The 17,278-nt window shown below is 36.4% G+C and overlaps 1 protein-coding gene across 1 annotated transcript in view; it reads left to right on the top strand.

Moving 5' to 3' along the window:
• RORB (RAR related orphan receptor B) overlaps window positions 1–16,413 on the top strand; it is a 146,217-nt gene extending 129,804 nt beyond the window's left edge. Inside the window, exons 5-10 of the mRNA XM_084503842.1 lie at window positions 3,413–3,534; window positions 4,885–5,017; window positions 6,513–6,620; window positions 7,781–7,891; window positions 13,165–13,277; window positions 13,795–16,413. Of these exons, the coding sequence (XP_084359968.1) occupies window positions 3,413–3,534; window positions 4,885–5,017; window positions 6,513–6,620; window positions 7,781–7,891; window positions 13,165–13,277; window positions 13,795–13,950 (743 nt within the window). The 3' untranslated portion in view covers window positions 13,951–16,413. The remainder of the gene's footprint in view (window positions 1–3,412; window positions 3,535–4,884; window positions 5,018–6,512; window positions 6,621–7,780; window positions 7,892–13,164; window positions 13,278–13,794) is intronic.
• Window positions 16,414–17,278: the final 865 nt, after the last annotated feature.

Raw genomic sequence — 17,278 nt, 5'->3', positions numbered from 1 at the left:
GGGAATATAGTTCATATTGAGGTCACAAGAATTGTGCTGTCTTTCATAGTCCTTGCAACCCAACCAAAAAGGATTCTTAGTTATAGTTGTGTCTGTGCAGCTTCCTGGTGTGAGGGAACCCTTGGAAACTCTGCCTTAAGATAGCAGACAACAAAATGAAATGAAAATGAAAATAATAAAATTGACTTAAGTCAAGACCTGTTGTGTGGAGAAACTGTGGTAGAAGCTTCTAGTCTGGAGAACAGGAGGGACATATCTGTTGACTATTCCCCCAGAAGGGTACCTCCAGGGGGCTGAGGCCATGGCCTCTGCATTAAGGCAACAGCTCTCTGTAGAAAGCTGCTTTCCTTCCTCACTGTTCCATTCTTTGAATGAACTCAGTTGCCAACAATACTCAAGAGCTGCTAGGTCTCCTCCCAGTAATGTGTCATGTTTTGGATTTCGCACAATACCCATGCCATATATCAGGACAGGTTTACATTAGATGTCATTACATTATTCCCAAGGATTTAAGGTCTTCTTTCTGCATGGGATTTGCAGAGATATGTGCTGATTTACATAAGTGAAAAGAACTCAGATCTGAAAATGGCATAGGGAAAAAAAAATAGGGGGGGGAGGGGGAAGGCTATGCTCTTTGAAATCCCTTTGAGAGTAATATTCTTTGCTCTGCCTGCATTGCATCTTCTGTTGCTGAACCCTCTGAGAAGCCAAGATAAGCTTATAATTCTTTTGTTTTTTTGAACCATGTCAGCAATGCACACCCCATGTATCTGCTATATCTGCATAAAGCACCTCCCAGAGACTCCAGCACTGAGTGTAAGCAAGCAGCCTCCTCTGCTGCTTACACAAAATACGTCCCATCTTCCCCTGAGACCCAGCATACCCTTTCCTTCATGCACTCAGCCTTGCCTAGCCTGCAGCCCAAGAGTTTCAAATCTTTCTTGCACCTGGTTCCTCTTTGGATGTCAGGATTTGGAACTGCTGCTTGCTGCAATTGCCCTAGGCCTTCATACATCTAAATGTTTTTTTATTGTCAGCTCAACGTAAGTACATAAGGAAAAAATGTATAGAACTAAAACACAGGATGCCATCCCTACAAAACCTTGAAGGTTCATGAATTGCTACTCAGATCTTTGATCCTAAGTTAAATATGTAAATGGTAGGAAAAAGACTGGGGCTGGGAGTCTTTGCAGTGATATAGAACTGATGATTAAATACATTTCCAGGTCAGTGAAATGAAAGGATCTTATCTTCAGATTCACATCGGGCCAACAATCAGGCCAGACTTATCTGATTCAAAATCTGGCTATGCAGTATTTATACTGCATATAAAGTATTTGATATTGCAAGTATTTTCTTTTGTCAAGAACATGAATAGTTCCAGCCTAGTGTAACAAATGCTGAGGCTAGGGGAGATGAGCTAGAAAGCACAAGAAACAGAAAGACCACTCAGTAGTTATAGAGAGCAAAATTCTTCACTTTTCAGATTGGGAATGTGTAATACAAGTTTAAACTATATTTATTTAATTGGTGTTTTAGATACAAGGTTTAAATGTTCTAACCATACTTCAGTTCCTTCTGGTTAAATACTTTCTGGAACATAAGATACAAAATTTATACCTTGAGCTAAACTGCTACAGTCATACTTACTGTAGTTTATGATTTTTCCAGAAAGCTGATTTTTTTTTTTAAACATACGTTAAATTGAACAGTATGAGGAGTAAAAATCTGAAATATAGTGTTTATACAACATTTTTTTTTAATTATTGTTCAATTTATTCTGACATGTCCATTTATCTGTAAGGTTTTTACTACAAAATACAACATTGACTTACTACCATGGGGTAAGACTTGTATGCTTCCATGGAAGAATGATAGATTCCTGTACTTACTAATATACACTTTTAGTTATCTTTACACTACTCAGCTCTTCCACCAGGAAACCTAGAGGCAGCATTATCTGTTAAATTATTATCTAAAGATTCAATAGAGAAAATACTCTCTTTTTGTACAAAAACTTGTAACTCTTTTGTGTTTTCTTCAGCACCCTTCCATTAACTCTCAGCTTATCAACTGTGACAGTAATATAGAAAAATCTCCTTTAATTCATACTCCTATAGTAGTGATTGCAGACAGCATATATATGTTTACAATCATTTTTCAGCTTTCCTTATTACTGGTGTTTTTAAATTCAGATAACATTTGTCCAAAGCAACAGTCTTATTTTGGGACTCCAAAACAACAGATCCACCCACTCTAAGAAAGTGTTGAGGATGTGGATGAGTAAATGATGACATTCCGAGTTCTTTTTATTTCCCATGTTTTCTGATAAGTGCAGGCTTTGAAATGACTATTTCAGATCAGGGTTGTTCTTTTTCTCCCACCTTTTACTTTGCTTAAATGGCATTTAGCTTAAACAATGTCTTCAGGATAAGGCACTGAGCTACGTTAGCTATATAGGTCTCAAAGCTGCAAGATAAGAAATGATCGCGTTTCTAGAGCATGCTTTATCAAGACATTTCAACTTCCAGTGCTAATGAATTCATGTTGGATTTTATTTTTTTTGGGGGGTGGGAATATTTTTAATCCATTCAAGTGGCTTTCAAATGCTTCCTTGAGAAGTTTACTGTTAATTTTATGGGTTTCTCAGGTCAGCAATGAATGCTTCCCCCTTGCATCCTGCACTCCATGCTATGCAGTAATGTCTAAAGCTGTGATTTCAGAATAACTTTAATGTAACTTAATCATGTGCTGTTACAGTGTGAGAGCTATTCCCCAGCCTCTCTCCTCCTAAAACTCAGGCTGCTCATTGCAGCTTTCACACCTTGCTAGCAACAGTCTCCATGTTCATGTCCATTCTGCTAATTCACAAATCAATTCAGCTAAAACCTAACTGGAGAAAAATGAGACAATTTTCCTGTTTCTCTGATGTAAGTAATCCCCAAGTAATGCAAATGCCTATGTCAGGACTGAGTAGCCAGGTGTGGGCAGCTGTGCAGGCTTTGGGTAAACAGAAATGATCAGCAAACCAGAGTCTCCAAACATTTATTTGAACACATTAATAATAATAATAGTAATTGTCATCATTGTCATCATCATCATAACTTACAGAATGAAAGAATTAAAATAATTTCATAAGATCCATTGTTATTTCCATATATACATCCAAAAGCATTCTTAATTTATGAAGCATCCTTTGGTTTTGGACTGAATACTGAAATATTTCACAGAAGACGTCTTCAGAAATATTTTAAAAGAGAGTGAGATAAAAGTATCACTGGAAAGAAAAGACTTTGATTTTTATTTTTTGAAAATCTGCATTTTCCAAAAACCTTAATATTTTCAACATTTTGTTATTGCAATTCACTGTTCACCAGAGTGTTTCATATGAGCTACTTTTTATTCCCCTCAGATCGAATTGCACAGAATATCATTAAATCTCATTTGGAGACATGCCAATACACAATGGAGGAACTACACCAGCTAGCATGGCAGACCCACACATATGAAGAAATTAAAGTTTATCAGAGCAAGGTACAACCCTGTAATATGCTTTTTCTTCTGTTCCCTGTGAACTGAAATTGTTAATATAACAATGTTAATATAATTGTTATTGTAACATATTTGGCAAGGAAAGCTGATGAGTTTCATACAGGTGAAAATAGGCTTTTAAATATCTTTCAGGAGCCTGGTCACTAAAAGTAGAGTGACATTTCATAAATAGAAGGAGTAGCTTTCTAGCAGGTTGGGATAAATTTTAAGTTAAAGCTCAGACATGGTCACAGAATCCAGATTTCTATCCAGTGTTTGTTACAACGTATTTAATCATTATGCAGAAATTCAGTTGATCATCATGTGATCAGGATTGGACCCTCTCTATTTTAAGAGTTTTCAGAAAATAAGACAACCTAACTTGTTTCCTTATCATTTTGATAGTTGTTAGAAGCACAGCCCTTTTTTATCTGAATAATAAATATTTTCACTGTGAGTAAAGTAAATATCTGTCACTTATAGATAACAAACAGTGATGAATTGAAAACACTCTTTAAAGTGAAGTTGTTCAAAAGTGGCTGGAAAAATGGTCTCATTACATGTTTGTTGGGATTTTTTTTCTGCCTTTGTGATTCTCAGATCATGTTCAGAATATTTCTTACTGGTACCTCTTCAGATATAGTCCAGTTAACAGGTCAAGCCATGCTCCTTGTGCCTCTTGTGCCTGTATCACTAAGAATGTTTCTGCAATGAGATATCAATTGGCAGATTAACTGATCATGCAAGAATCCAAAGAGACTCCTTCTTGTTCTAGGAAAGCCATGGGGCTAAGAAGAAATAACAGGAATAAAAACACACTAACTTGCACAGTTATTGTATGCAACCCAAGAACATTGGTTTGCATTTGCACAACTTGCATGCACAAGGAAAGTAGTTTTCAAGGAGACAAAAATCTCAGGTAGTCAGTATTCAGATTGCAATGATACTATAATGATTTATTTTTTTAAGTTTCAAACTAGTAAAAATATTCTGTCAGATGACTGAATAGCACTGCACCACTTCCTCCCTTGGAATATCCTGGGTTATTTACATTGTTGGTGCCACTGACTGTCTCTCCTGCACAAAATTCAACACTAAAATCATATTTTAATATTGGCCAATGCATTATCCCCCTCTGAAGAAGCAAAGAGAGATTTCAGACTACTTGGGCAACCAACTTGTGAAAACAACATTCTAATAAAAAGTGTTAGGCACCTTGAAAGGCAGAGATGCCACTAGCTCTGACTGGGGAGGCAGTCCTACGACTTTCTTGCAAGGCCACTTGAAGTCCTCTATGCACTGACGAAGCCCATTACTTATTGGTTTGCTTTTCCATGTGTGTTTTCCTGGAAGACCAGAGAAGCTCTGTGGCAACAGTGTGCCATTCAGATCACACATGCTATCCAGTACGTTGTGGAGTTTGCAAAGCGGATAACAGGCTTCATGGAGCTCTGCCAGAATGACCAAATTCTTCTCCTTAAGTCAGGTGGGTAAATACCAAAGGCTTGAGACTGGTTTTACTCCCAGTACGTTAGAAATGTACTCTGCTGTCTTGTTCTGTAGGTCATTTTAATTTTGATGGAACCTTACTTTTCAGACTATTTCATTAGCTGCATTAACCCTTCTGTAGTTTTCCCCACTGATCATGTTACTGTCTTCTGATCCCCTTCCCTCTACAGTCAGTTGTGGTTATTAAATACACACACACACATTGTCATTGCAACAACTGCGGTCTCCAACCTGACATATAGTGGAAGGACCCTGTGAATTGAGCTGGTCGAGTCAGTCTTCTGCCACCCCATAAAATCTCCACTTGTCATTAGTGAATGCCTCTGTGGTCATTTCTAATCTTTTTAATGAGACTACAGAGATACCCTCCAGCCAGTGCGCAGGAGAGTAAATCCCTGCTGGCGCCAGTTGGTTTGGAACTAAATGAGAGCGGATTATGGTGGCATGCTCTGGCCATGCTCTCTGTGCATGTCTGGGTGTGCATATGTGTACATAAGGGCAAGGTGGAAGGAAAGGGACAGGTCCCTTCCCTGAGATGGGACGTGGTAATTTCTGTTCTCCTTAAGAATCATGACAAGTTTTGTTCTGACTATACAACAACAGCGCTAAACTCAGAAGGACAAAATGGTGTGACAAAGTGAGGTGTGAGACAGCTTGTTAAAGCATAAGAAGTGCTTCCTTTTTCAACAGAAAGCTGTTCACTTCATCTGAAAGTCAATGTGGTTAGTGCTGTCTGTGGCCAGTGTGGGACTTGGCCAAGGTGGTGGGCAGAAGTGCAAAAGGAAAGGGAAGCAGAGCAGGTCCCTGGAAAAAGAGAGACATATAACAACATTTTTATTTTATTTTTTTAAGTTCACACTAACTTTGAAACGTTTCCAAATGACAGTGCATCCCATGTCATTTCTTTCATTTGATGGACAAAACTAGCAACGCAATTGTACCTTAAGCAAAAGATATAGTTGCGCTTGACTATACAGTTAGACAACTCTGTTTAGCTTCAGCATGTATAAACACATCAGGTTTTATTTTCTGTTTTGCTGTTAATGCCAAGCAGAAGTTAGAAAATCTGGACCTTTTAATCTAAAACATGTTTGTAAAAGAATCCTCAAATTCAGAGTTTCTCTTACAGGAAACTTGGATTTAGTTAGAGGGTGCTTAAAATTATTATTCCATTCATTTTTCCAGGTCTAAATTCAGATTAAGCCTATGTTACCAATTTGCTGCAAGAAGAAAATAAGCCTAAAGAAAATATGGTGAGGCTGGCCCAAAAATTACTCATCTTCTATAATCAAATCAGACAGAACTATTGGTTCCCATATTCAGAGAGAGATCACCTAGGTGGCTCCAAAGATTTTCTGTGCCTGTTGATGTTTCTAATGATTGATATCTTCCTAAATATTTTCTTGAAATTTCCTGTATTCTGATGTTTTGCAGTAATGTGTGGTACTTTTCTTCCCTCTTGTGTCCTATAGGCTGCTTGGAAGTTGTTTTGGTGAGAATGTGCCGTGCCTTCAACCCACTCAACAATACTGTTTTGTTTGAAGGAAAGTATGGAGGGATGCAAATGTTTAAAGCCTTGGGTATGTTGATCTTCTTTTCAACCAATTACATAGAGCTAAATAACAGCAGATTTTATCTTTCTGAAAATACTGACACACATTGAAAACCTTAGTAACGTTGAACCTCAAATATCCAAATCTCTACAGTCGAACTGAAAATGTTGCCAGCGGTAGTGGGTGTTTTTCTCTAAAGGAAAGGAGCACTATGAGGGTTTTATCAGACAGAGACATCAGACATACTCTTCCATCTAAAGCTTTGATAAAGCATGAGTTCATGGTGAAAGCTGCATGGTTTAACATCACAGGTCAGTTATGCTTGACATATCAAATCCCTCCCACTAATTGTGTCCTGCAGAAGGCCACTTTATTACACCATGGAGGGGACTAAAATGATGAACCACAATAAAATATACAAAGGGACTTGTCTAAAATACTGTATTGCTGAAAACATTTAAGCTTACTTAGATTCATATGTGAAAGCAATTGCTTCATTTCTTGACATAATATTAAAGGCTACCTAAAACATTAATAGCTAAATGTGTGTCCTTTGTCAGTCAATGAGAGTGATACATTATTAGCAAATTTAAAATGACACAAACAGAACCACATTCAAGGAGAGTAATTTATATCAAAAATTTATATCAAAAAATTACTGTATAGGTATAATTTTTTCTTGCATATGAATAAATATAACACTTTCTTGCATGAATAAACATTTATGTGTGTGTTAATTGCACTGTTTTAAGTATTTTAGTCCTTATGATATTTTCACAAATTTTCAAAAATTTTTGTACTGTTAATTAATAAACAATATGAGTGAAAGTTATTTAGGACTGGTCATTCACCCCCATTAGTTTTTATGTCTGATTAGAAATAAAAATTCTTTCCATGCTGGGAATAGAAAACACCTTTTTAAGATCTCTGTAAGTTGTTCATCTAAGTCATACCCCTAATTCTTGATAATTTTTTGTGCTTCTTTGGGTGATTAAGTGATACATGAAGTAGCTGATTTTCAGAGCAAGTAGAATTTTAATAGCTGACGAAAGGTAGTTGTTTTAGAAGTAGGGATATTTGTGCTTTTTTTTAAAAAAAAAAAAAAAAAAAAAAAAAAAAAAAAACATGAAAAGGAAAAATATAAGCTAATACATTTCTAACTTGATGTTGTCCTTTGTGGTCTGTAGGTTCTGATGATCTGGTGAATGAAGCATTTGACTTTGCAAAGAATTTATGTTCCTTACAGCTCACTGAGGAGGAGATTGCCTTGTTTTCATCTGCAGTTCTGATATCACCAGGTATTTATTTAATCCAAACACCAGAATGAATCTTCTTTTTTTGTTGTTGTTTAGTTTAGTTGTTTGTTTGTTCATTCTGTATTTAACATCCTTGTCCACCTTTATTTCTACTTTTTTGAACAACCGTTTAAGGTGTATTAAATGTATCAAGTTGTGTATTACTCAATGGAAGAATACCTATATTAGTCAAATACAACTCCCAGTATTTTGGTTAGACTGCCAACAATTACACGTGTTGGAAATAGATCAAAAATGTGGTGGCCCTATCACAGAAATCCAGATAAGCAGACTATGTAACATACCATTTATATATATAATTTAGGAAGAAAGGAGGAAAGGAAGGGAGGAAGGGAGGAAGGGAGGAAGGGAGGAAGGGAGGAAGGGAGGAAGGGAGGAAGGGAGGAAGGGAGGAAGGAAGGAAGGAAGGAAGGAAGGAAGGAAGGAAGGAAGGAAGGAAGGAAGGAAGGAAGGAAGGAAGGAAGGAAGGAAGGAAGGAAGGAAGGAAGGAAGGAAGGAAGGAAGGAAGGAAGGAAGGAAGGAAGGAAGGAAGGAAGGAAGGAAGGAAGAGAAAGAAAGAAAGAAAGAAAAAGAAAGAAAGAAAAAGAAAGAAAGAAAGAAAGAAAGAAAGAAAGAAAGAAAGAAAGAAAGAAAGAAAGAAAGAAAGAAAGAAAGAAAGAAAGAAAGAGAAAGAAAGAAAGAAAGAAAGAAAGAAAGAAAGAAAGAAAGAAAGAAAGAAAGAAAGAAAGAAAGAAAGAAAGAAAGAAAGAAAGGAAGAAAGGAAGAAAGAAAGAAAATGGGGGAGGGGGGAATCAATTGTTCTCCACCTGAACTTAATCTATAGGCAAAGATTTGCTATTTGAGTCAAAGACCATCTCATTAGACTGGAACTTGAGGGAGACATAGTTGCTGAGAATAATGGTAATAGACAAGGAGCAAGATTGTGCAGACAAGAAGTGCCAGCTGGCATTTCTCCAGCATACATACAGAGAAATATGGTACCCAAGATAAGGCATGGTCCTCTTAGGATTTTCAGTGAACTCAGATCTCACGACCCTGAGCAGGTCCCTAGTTATGACTGGGTTTTTCTATGGGGATAAGAACATGAGTAGTAAAAATCTGCATGAGTTCCTGTCTGAATTTATGTCCATGTGAGAAGTGATAATTCCAGGGGCAAAATATTTCTTTTCATATATTCACGTAACTCCACAAAGACAAACTCAGTTTAGTGTGGTATTTTAAACATTCCTCAGGTGTGGCAGACCTCCAGTTCCCACTAAGAGTAACCCCTTGAAAGGCCTTTTCAAAAAATTCCACCATTAATCATTTTTCCAGCCTGTTCCCTAAGGACTTCTTCTAGGTCACTTTGCCGTCTTGCACATCTGTGGTGGAAATCACATTAGGCAGAATTAGACTAGCACAGATGGTATCAACATGTTTGTTCTCATTAATGACACCTCCTGAAAGCACTCTACTCCTATTTTTCCTTTGAGCACTTCTTGCAGTCATCTGCTCGGAGGTGAAAGGTTTGAACTAGTGCCTGCTAGATGTGAGATCAGGATGTTTCAAAGATGACCCTCCAGAGAGCCCCCATTACCATGTGTTCCTCAGCCATGTCCTAGTTGTACATGGGTGTGAAAGCTGCCTGTGTGACACCTCCCAGATGTCCTGGCTTCCTCTGGGACAGGGGACACAGTGCCTTATTGGGTCCCTCTCCACCAGCCCTTTTCTCCCCAAAAAAGACCCAACCTATGAGAATAACAGAGATGTGCAACATTTGTTCCTGTTTAACATTAGTGACCTGTCAACTGACTGACTCAATTCAAAGCTGAAGACAACCTGGAAATTCTGTGGCAGTCTAGGCTGTACAGTTCCTCAGTAATATACTAACAGAGACAGCAGAAGATGATTTCAGGCTGACTTCATATTATAAAGCTAGGAAAAGTAGGATGGGGATGGCTGAATATTTGACCTTTTTAATATTTAGGGTGTTTCCTGAACAGACAGAAGCAATAAGATTATTTGGAAGCTGACTTCAAAGCACTTTGGATCAGATTGGGGTATCTCACATGGAGAAAGAAATTCAGTTACATAATTTCTAGATAAATTGAAAAGAAGTTATATTACTGTCTCCCAGGTAATCCTGGAAATGAGAACAATTTATAGCCTTATTTAACAAAATCTGGTCACAGAAATCTTCCAGCATCTTTGAGTATTGTACACCTTAGGTCTGGGGAAAAAAAAAAAAAAAAAAAAAAAAAAAACACTAATTAAGCAATTAAAAGTTTCCTGTTGACTTTAATGGACTTTTGATCAAGTAATTTATGAAGCTATAGATAAGAATTCAATGGAAATCGAAATTCTGATAAAGGTTTGCAGATCTTCATACATCCCTTTACTTTGGAAAGCAACAAAATCTCATGCATTCTGTCAGCAGATCACTGACACTCATTTCTACTTCTAAAACATCTGCAGCTGTACTAAGTGTTTGAAAAAGCCAGCAACTCAGCACTGGCTTTGAGCCAGCGGTATTGCAGGCATGTGTTGTAAAATTTCTCCATTAATTCTAGTAAAGCATTTTAGTCAAAGTTGGGTGTCTTTTGAATAGCAGCTTCTGCTAAGTAACACAAATAAGTGGAGGTAATTCAAAGTTTTTTTCACCATAATCAAGCTTGAGGTTTGAAACTGGTTGTACTTGATGAAATACCTCAATAATCTGCAGTTTCTCATTTCATGTCCAAGTTGACATGCAATGTCTCCTATTCTTTTAACCAAAAAAAAAAAAAAAAAAAAAGTAAAAGTGATGCTTGTTAAATATTTCTTGCTGTAGTCTGCAAGCATCTGTATCTTTAGTCACTGAACAAGAAATGACACAATGGGCTGAAGCATCATGTGCAAGTGTGAAGGCAATCTCTCTTTGTTAGAATGACTGCAAGTTTGAGCTGTGTAAATAATTCTCCTTTCAGCTGGGCTGCTAAGTTTGTGAATGGGGAGGCAAGAAAAATCAGTACACATTGAATTGACATTGAAAATTGCCATTTATTTTCTTTCAAATATAATAAGCAACAGAGAATGAATGAAGAGTGAAATAATCCATGTGTTCCACTTTCTTCACCATAAAGTGTTTTATCTTGCAAACATAAGTAAACAAATAAAGCACTGGTTCACCAGTAATTCAACCCACTAATTTATTGACACATCCACTTCCTTTGACAAGTGTTCATCTTCAAGTTTTTCTTATACAGATGCTGCCAAAACCCACAAGGAAAAGCACTGAAAGAGTTGAAAAAGTGCTTCTCATATTCTGTATGGGTAGCCACTTATCTGTTGACTTTTTCCCACACTTTAAGAATATAATTAGAGGTATCTGGGGAACTTGCAAAAATTTGCACGTTTTTCAGTTGGTAGAAACTACATTTTGGGAGACAAACTTAATATCCATTGTAAAATTTTCACTTAGCTCTTGTCATTATTTTAAGAACTGTATTATATACAACATGCTCTGTGACAGATAAATGATGAAGCTTGTGGTCCAACAGTCTGTCTATTTTTAAGCTCATTCTTTTGGCAGAAAGATACATCTTCAAGGATTGCTCTCATAATTCTTTCTACTTCCAGTCTGCCACAATAGGCATTGATTTAACACTATTGAAAGGTATGTTTTTGCAACAGCATAAATTTTGGAGCTAAACTGTAAAGTCCAAATATTCCTATGTGTTTATTTGTGTAGATACTGTGTGTTCCCTTGGCCAATTCTGTTTCTATGGCCACTGGTGGTACAGAATCCATTGGCTTATCTCCCAGGATCATGATCCCTAACCTTTTCATTTTTTTTTCTTTTTCTGATTATCTGCTAAGTATTTAGAGGCTTAGTTTTGTCTCTTTTCAGAACATTTGGTGAAGGTCACTTTTCATAGAGTATTCTCCACAGACAGTCAGACAAATGACAGAATCCTGCTTCTTCTGTGCTGAAATACTCTTCAGCTCCAGTCTCTTGATTTACATTCTTTCTATGGATTATTTTAGTGACTGGGGGAGGTATGGAGAAGAGCTCTGAAAAGGAGAAGGATTTTCCTGCACCTGTACATTAAGATTCGTGCCTGTGACAAAACTTAATTTCTTATTTCCTCCTGGAAAGCTAAAATCTATAGATCCAAGAATCAGTCTGGATTGTGAAAGAGGGAGAAAAAAATTTGCAGCGTGGGAACTCAGAAGGTGCTGTAAATGGGTATCAGGAAGAGCTTCTTCACTGAAAGAGTTGTCACGCACTGCAACAGGCTCCCCAGAGACACAGTCATGGTACCAAGCCTGCCAGAGTTTAAGAAGTGTTTGGACTGTGCTCTTAGTCATGTGGTCTGAATTTTTGGGTAGACCTATGTGGTGCCAGGAGTTGGACTCAATGATCCTAGTGGGTCCCTTCTAACTCGGGTTATTCTATGATTCTATGATTCTATGAACACAGAGTATTAGTCATTTGGAGATTGTCTTGGGGTCTGCTACTTCACTTTGTGTATGGTTGTTTCCAGAAGCTATGACTTGACAGAATATAGATTTTCTTTTTAATCTCCTACACTTGGGATTTGAGATCAGTACAAGTCCAAATAACTGTAATTGTTATTCTGCCATATAATCTTTATTTTGTGTTGTTTAAAAAGAGAATATTTTTAAATAATGAGAAATTTGCACTTCAAGATTTTGCAAGAGCTCATAATTCTTTGCATTATTAAATAAATTCTTTTGAAGGAAGATTTTTTTATACAGAATATAATATTTGGTCTCATAAAGTTAGCCTAATAAATAATGAGATACATTTTGTTTTTTTTTTTTTTTGATAATTATATTATTTTCAAATATGTGACTGTTTTGATTAATATGCTTATTCTTTATGTACTAAGACACTAAGATGACATGACATCTTTTTTACCTAATCAATACGAAGTTAGAGCAGTGACTACCAGCAAAGTATAATAAAATGCTTGGATCTTATTTCATTTCTACTCCCATTTTTCCCTCTAACATGCTGGTTCACACAAACAAATGCAGAGCCAATATTGTGTTGCTGTATACTCAGAATGTGTTAATTAATCTCTCCAGTGATCCTTTAATGGATTAAGATACTTTGCTTCTGAAACCATGTTTTAATTATCATGCAGTCCTTCCTCATGAGAATTATGATTGCTGTGAATGCTTGCCAGCATGGGACACTGAGTTCATCCATGAGCATGTACCACATCTGTGCTTTTCTTGGCCTTATCTCTTCCCTTCCTTTTTCTTAGACAGAGCCTGGTTAATAGAGCCAAGGAAGGTCCAGAAGCTTCAGGAAAAAATATACTTTGCACTTCAGCATGTGATCCAGAAGAACCATCTTGATGATGAGACTTTGACAAAGGTAAATTGTTAAAACAAGGAGCCAAGCACTCCTCAGTCATGTGTCTCTTTTTGTAGCCACTTCTCCATTACTGCATTAATATACATTAAAATCATCACACTAAATGCTTTCATTGCTGTAATTCAACAGTAAGCATTGCTGTTGCACTCTTCTTCTTGGTGTTGTCTTTCCTCTTAGTTCATATTTTGTTCTATCCATTAATTACTTTATTTGGTATCCTAGAAAGAGTGGGACCACTTTAACAAAAATACCCCTAGAGAAGGTTCCTTGTTAAAGGAACTTTAACAAAACTTTTTGTTTTGGCACTTCTCTCAAGTTTCCAGGACAATTGCTTTTAGCCTTTAACGGTACTTGAACAGTGGTCTTATACAAGGTCTGGGTAGGTAGTTTTGATAGAGTTCAGGATATTGCATCCAGTTAACCAAAAAGATACTATATTAGTTCACTCTGGAAACTGTAATTTATACTAAATTTATTTCCTCCCTGTTCCTTTTCTTCTTATTTTAATGTCTCACAGTTAATAGCCAAGATACCAACCATTACTGCACTTTGCAACTTGCACGGAGAGAAACTACAGGTATTTAAACAGTCTCATCCAGATATAGTGAACACACTGTTTCCTCCCTTATATAAGGAGCTTTTCAATCCAGACTCAACCACTGGCTGCAAGTGAAGGGGATAATAAAATTTTCACGTAGTCATGGAATGCATCACTGTTAAGACAAAAAGAAATGTTTTCATAATGAACTTATTAAAAATGTCACTACTGCAACACTAGGAATGTTCTGCACTTAATAGAATTATTTTTCACCGCTACAGTTTGAAGAATGTAAATATGCAACTCTGAGTGGGGATGTCCTTTTTCTCTTTTCTTTGTTTACTTTTTTTTTCCTTTTTTTTTTTTTTTTTTTTTTTTTGAACTGACTATGAGTATAAAATATAGTACACTGGGTGTTACCTTTTTTAAATTTTATTTTATTGGGATATGTTTTGGGAGACAACTGTTCATAGAATTTTATTGTAGATATAAATGAGAATAGAGCAGTACTTTGCAGTATTACTCTTGCTGTTTATTGTTCAAATATAATTTAAGAAAATTCCACTTATTAGACTTGCCTATTTCTATGTTTTTAGATAGTTTAATGCATGTGGAAATTTGTAGCTGTCTTGGAAATTATTGTGCATGTATGAAATACGTATATATATGTATATGTGCTATATACTTATATATATATATATGTATGTATTATATGCATACATGCTGTAGCTTAAAAGTCCCATGCCTACTTTTAAAGGATGCTCAGCCAGGCTGTCATGCATTTCTTGCTCTCCAAGTAATGTATTAGATTTATTTTGGGCAATCACAATTTAATTTGCCAGTCAGAGTTAAATCATCAACTGCCAATGTGTAATGACAGGATCACTCCTGAGACGTGTAATGTAGTGCATGTGTGCAGTCTGTAAATGAAACATCAGGAATGTATCAATGGTGCAAAAGCCTTGTCTGGATGATTTTAGTGGAGAGAAGAAAAGCTTTTTTGGAATTCTCCCTGTCACAGGGATACAGCATATATAAAAGTGAACGCTTTAGGACATGATGTCATTGAAGTGTCTGAAACACTGAATAAAAATCTAGACGGTCCCACCCATACATTTTTCTGATTCCACAAAGGATTTTATTTTATATATACTTCTTTGAAAAGTAATTTCAAGACTTGGCTTGTTTTTTTGCTTACCTCAATGGAAAGACTTAGTGAACTCAGCAAAAACCATAGGAAGCCTAAAATGTAGCTCTGAGGGAGGGAGGAGGAAAGTCAAAGCAAGCAATGGCCATGGTTACAAAGATGAACATAACTATCGCTATTTCTGATGTAGCCTCATCTAGATGAGACTGATGGTTTCCATTCCACATATATGTTACATGCACATGCACTTACGTGTGTATATATATACACATACATAGGGATGATTTTATGCTCTCTTCAGGAGGCAAGCAAAAGATTCAGGCTATCTTTTTGTCTCTCCCTGAATTGATTTTATGTGCATTTATTTGTTTGCAAAACCGAAGGTAAACATAGGAGGGAGTTAAGAAGCATAGACTACTACAGACCTAAAGTTGGGGATTTATTAAATCTAATTGCAGTCATGATTAACATATTTGGAGTCTACCAGGGATAAAAACCATAAACTTTTTGCCTGTGGAAGAACAGGTATTCAATTCCTGTCATGGCTCTGTCTTTAACGTCACTTCTACCTGTTGTGAGCTTTTCCTGAGAAGTCCCTTCAGGGGACACCACCAGAGGGACTAGAACAGAAATAAGAGGATGCAGAAATAAGTGAAAAAGAAATGAAGCAAAGGTAGGGCAAATAAAGAAAAGCAGATGCATTTCTTTATTTCAAATCACATTGAAGGCAATGCAAGCTGAGGCCTGGTGAGGAGGAGCATGTTGGCAGGCAGGCTGAAGGCCCCACTGTCTGCCAGGTCACTCCCAGAGCAGTGCTCCCGGGACCAATGGGGACACAGCTGTGCCTTATGGTGGGTGCAGAAACTTGGCTTGTGGCAGTGATAAGCTTAAGGACTCTGGCTTTTCCAGGAGACCACACAGCTCCTGTCTCAGTTCAATGCTCCGTTTTCCGCATCATCTAGTAATTCAATGCCTATTTCAGACAAAATTGATATGGCCAGCCCTACACCAACCAGTTTGCAAGTATACATACACTGTTTTAGCACTCCCAGACCTGATACAAGAGCAGTTATGATCTCACAGCTAATAAATATTTAAGTCCATTCCAACTTATATGTATATAACCTGCACAAGCTAGTTAGTTGTGCTGAGAATAATTTTGTTGTGAACATGTCACAATCTTCCAAATTACTAGGTCCTATACGAAATAAATCTCTAAAACACCTTTTTCTTCCACCAAATTCAGAGCATGTTTTCTGATCATTACATTGATATGTCTTCAGTTAACATAGTAAAACATTGCTCTTGATGCTTCTTTACAGCACTTAGTAAACCCTAAGACTGGCATCCTCTTAGAAGGTGATTTATCTGCTTGCAGCAAAGCTGTGAATAGGACTCCAAATTCCACCTCTTTCTAATATCAAAAAAAAAAAAAAAAAAAAAAAAACTAACCATATTTATGCATGGTCAGCTTGAAGGTACTTGGAAAAAAAAAAAAAAAGTCAAACTGAATCCCACAAGAGCTCAATTTTAAGTGCAGGGGATTCATGTTTTTCTTCTGTTTTTCAACAAGAACATATCTATCTATCTATCTATCTATCTATCTACTACCTATCTATCTATTCATTTGAAGTCTTTTATAAACTCATTTTCTGTATAAGTAACATATTTAGCTAAGCACCAGCATATGGAATGTGATAAATATTACTGTTCTTATTGTTGATAAATGAAGTTTATTATGTTTAGAAACAATCCACAGTTATGCATTACATCTTGAAAATGTTTTATTCTTTTCAAATAAGCTAATCAGTCTTTAGCTGACATTATGACTTAAGCAGGATGGCAAAATGGACATCACCAGTGAAAATGACATATTATTTAGTAATTATCCATGGGGAATTTCATCCTTAAAGCGCTATTCTTTAATCACTGCAACCTCTTGACCTCTTCAGTAAGATTTGACCAAATCATTAAGGATAACTTACCCTTTTCTAAAGATAAAGAAATGAAGATAAAGAAGTTAAATGACTTACCAGAAACCACAGAGGTAGCAGTGTACAGTCTGGGGTGAGAAATGGATTCTCTCCTTTTGTCATAAAACCATGAAGAATCTGGTATGCAAAAATCCTCATTGTCATTGATAGGCAATAGCCTGTACAAACAATAACAAATATTGCTAAACGAATTATTATCTTAAAACAATAACTATTAATAGCTTGTTCTACTTTTGTTTCTACTTTTACAGAATTTGAGGAAGTAATTCTGTTATTTATTTGAAAAACAGAAAATTATTCTCATACATTATTTATTTGTGCT

The sequence above is a fragment of the Aythya ferina genome (genome assembly GCF_964211825.1).
Source record: "Aythya ferina genome assembly, chromosome: Z".
NCBI classification, from domain to species: Eukaryota; Metazoa; Chordata; class Aves; order Anseriformes; family Anatidae; genus Aythya; species Aythya ferina.
Note: the sequence above shows the minus strand (reverse complement) of the source record. Positions and strands in the feature narration are given on the sequence as shown.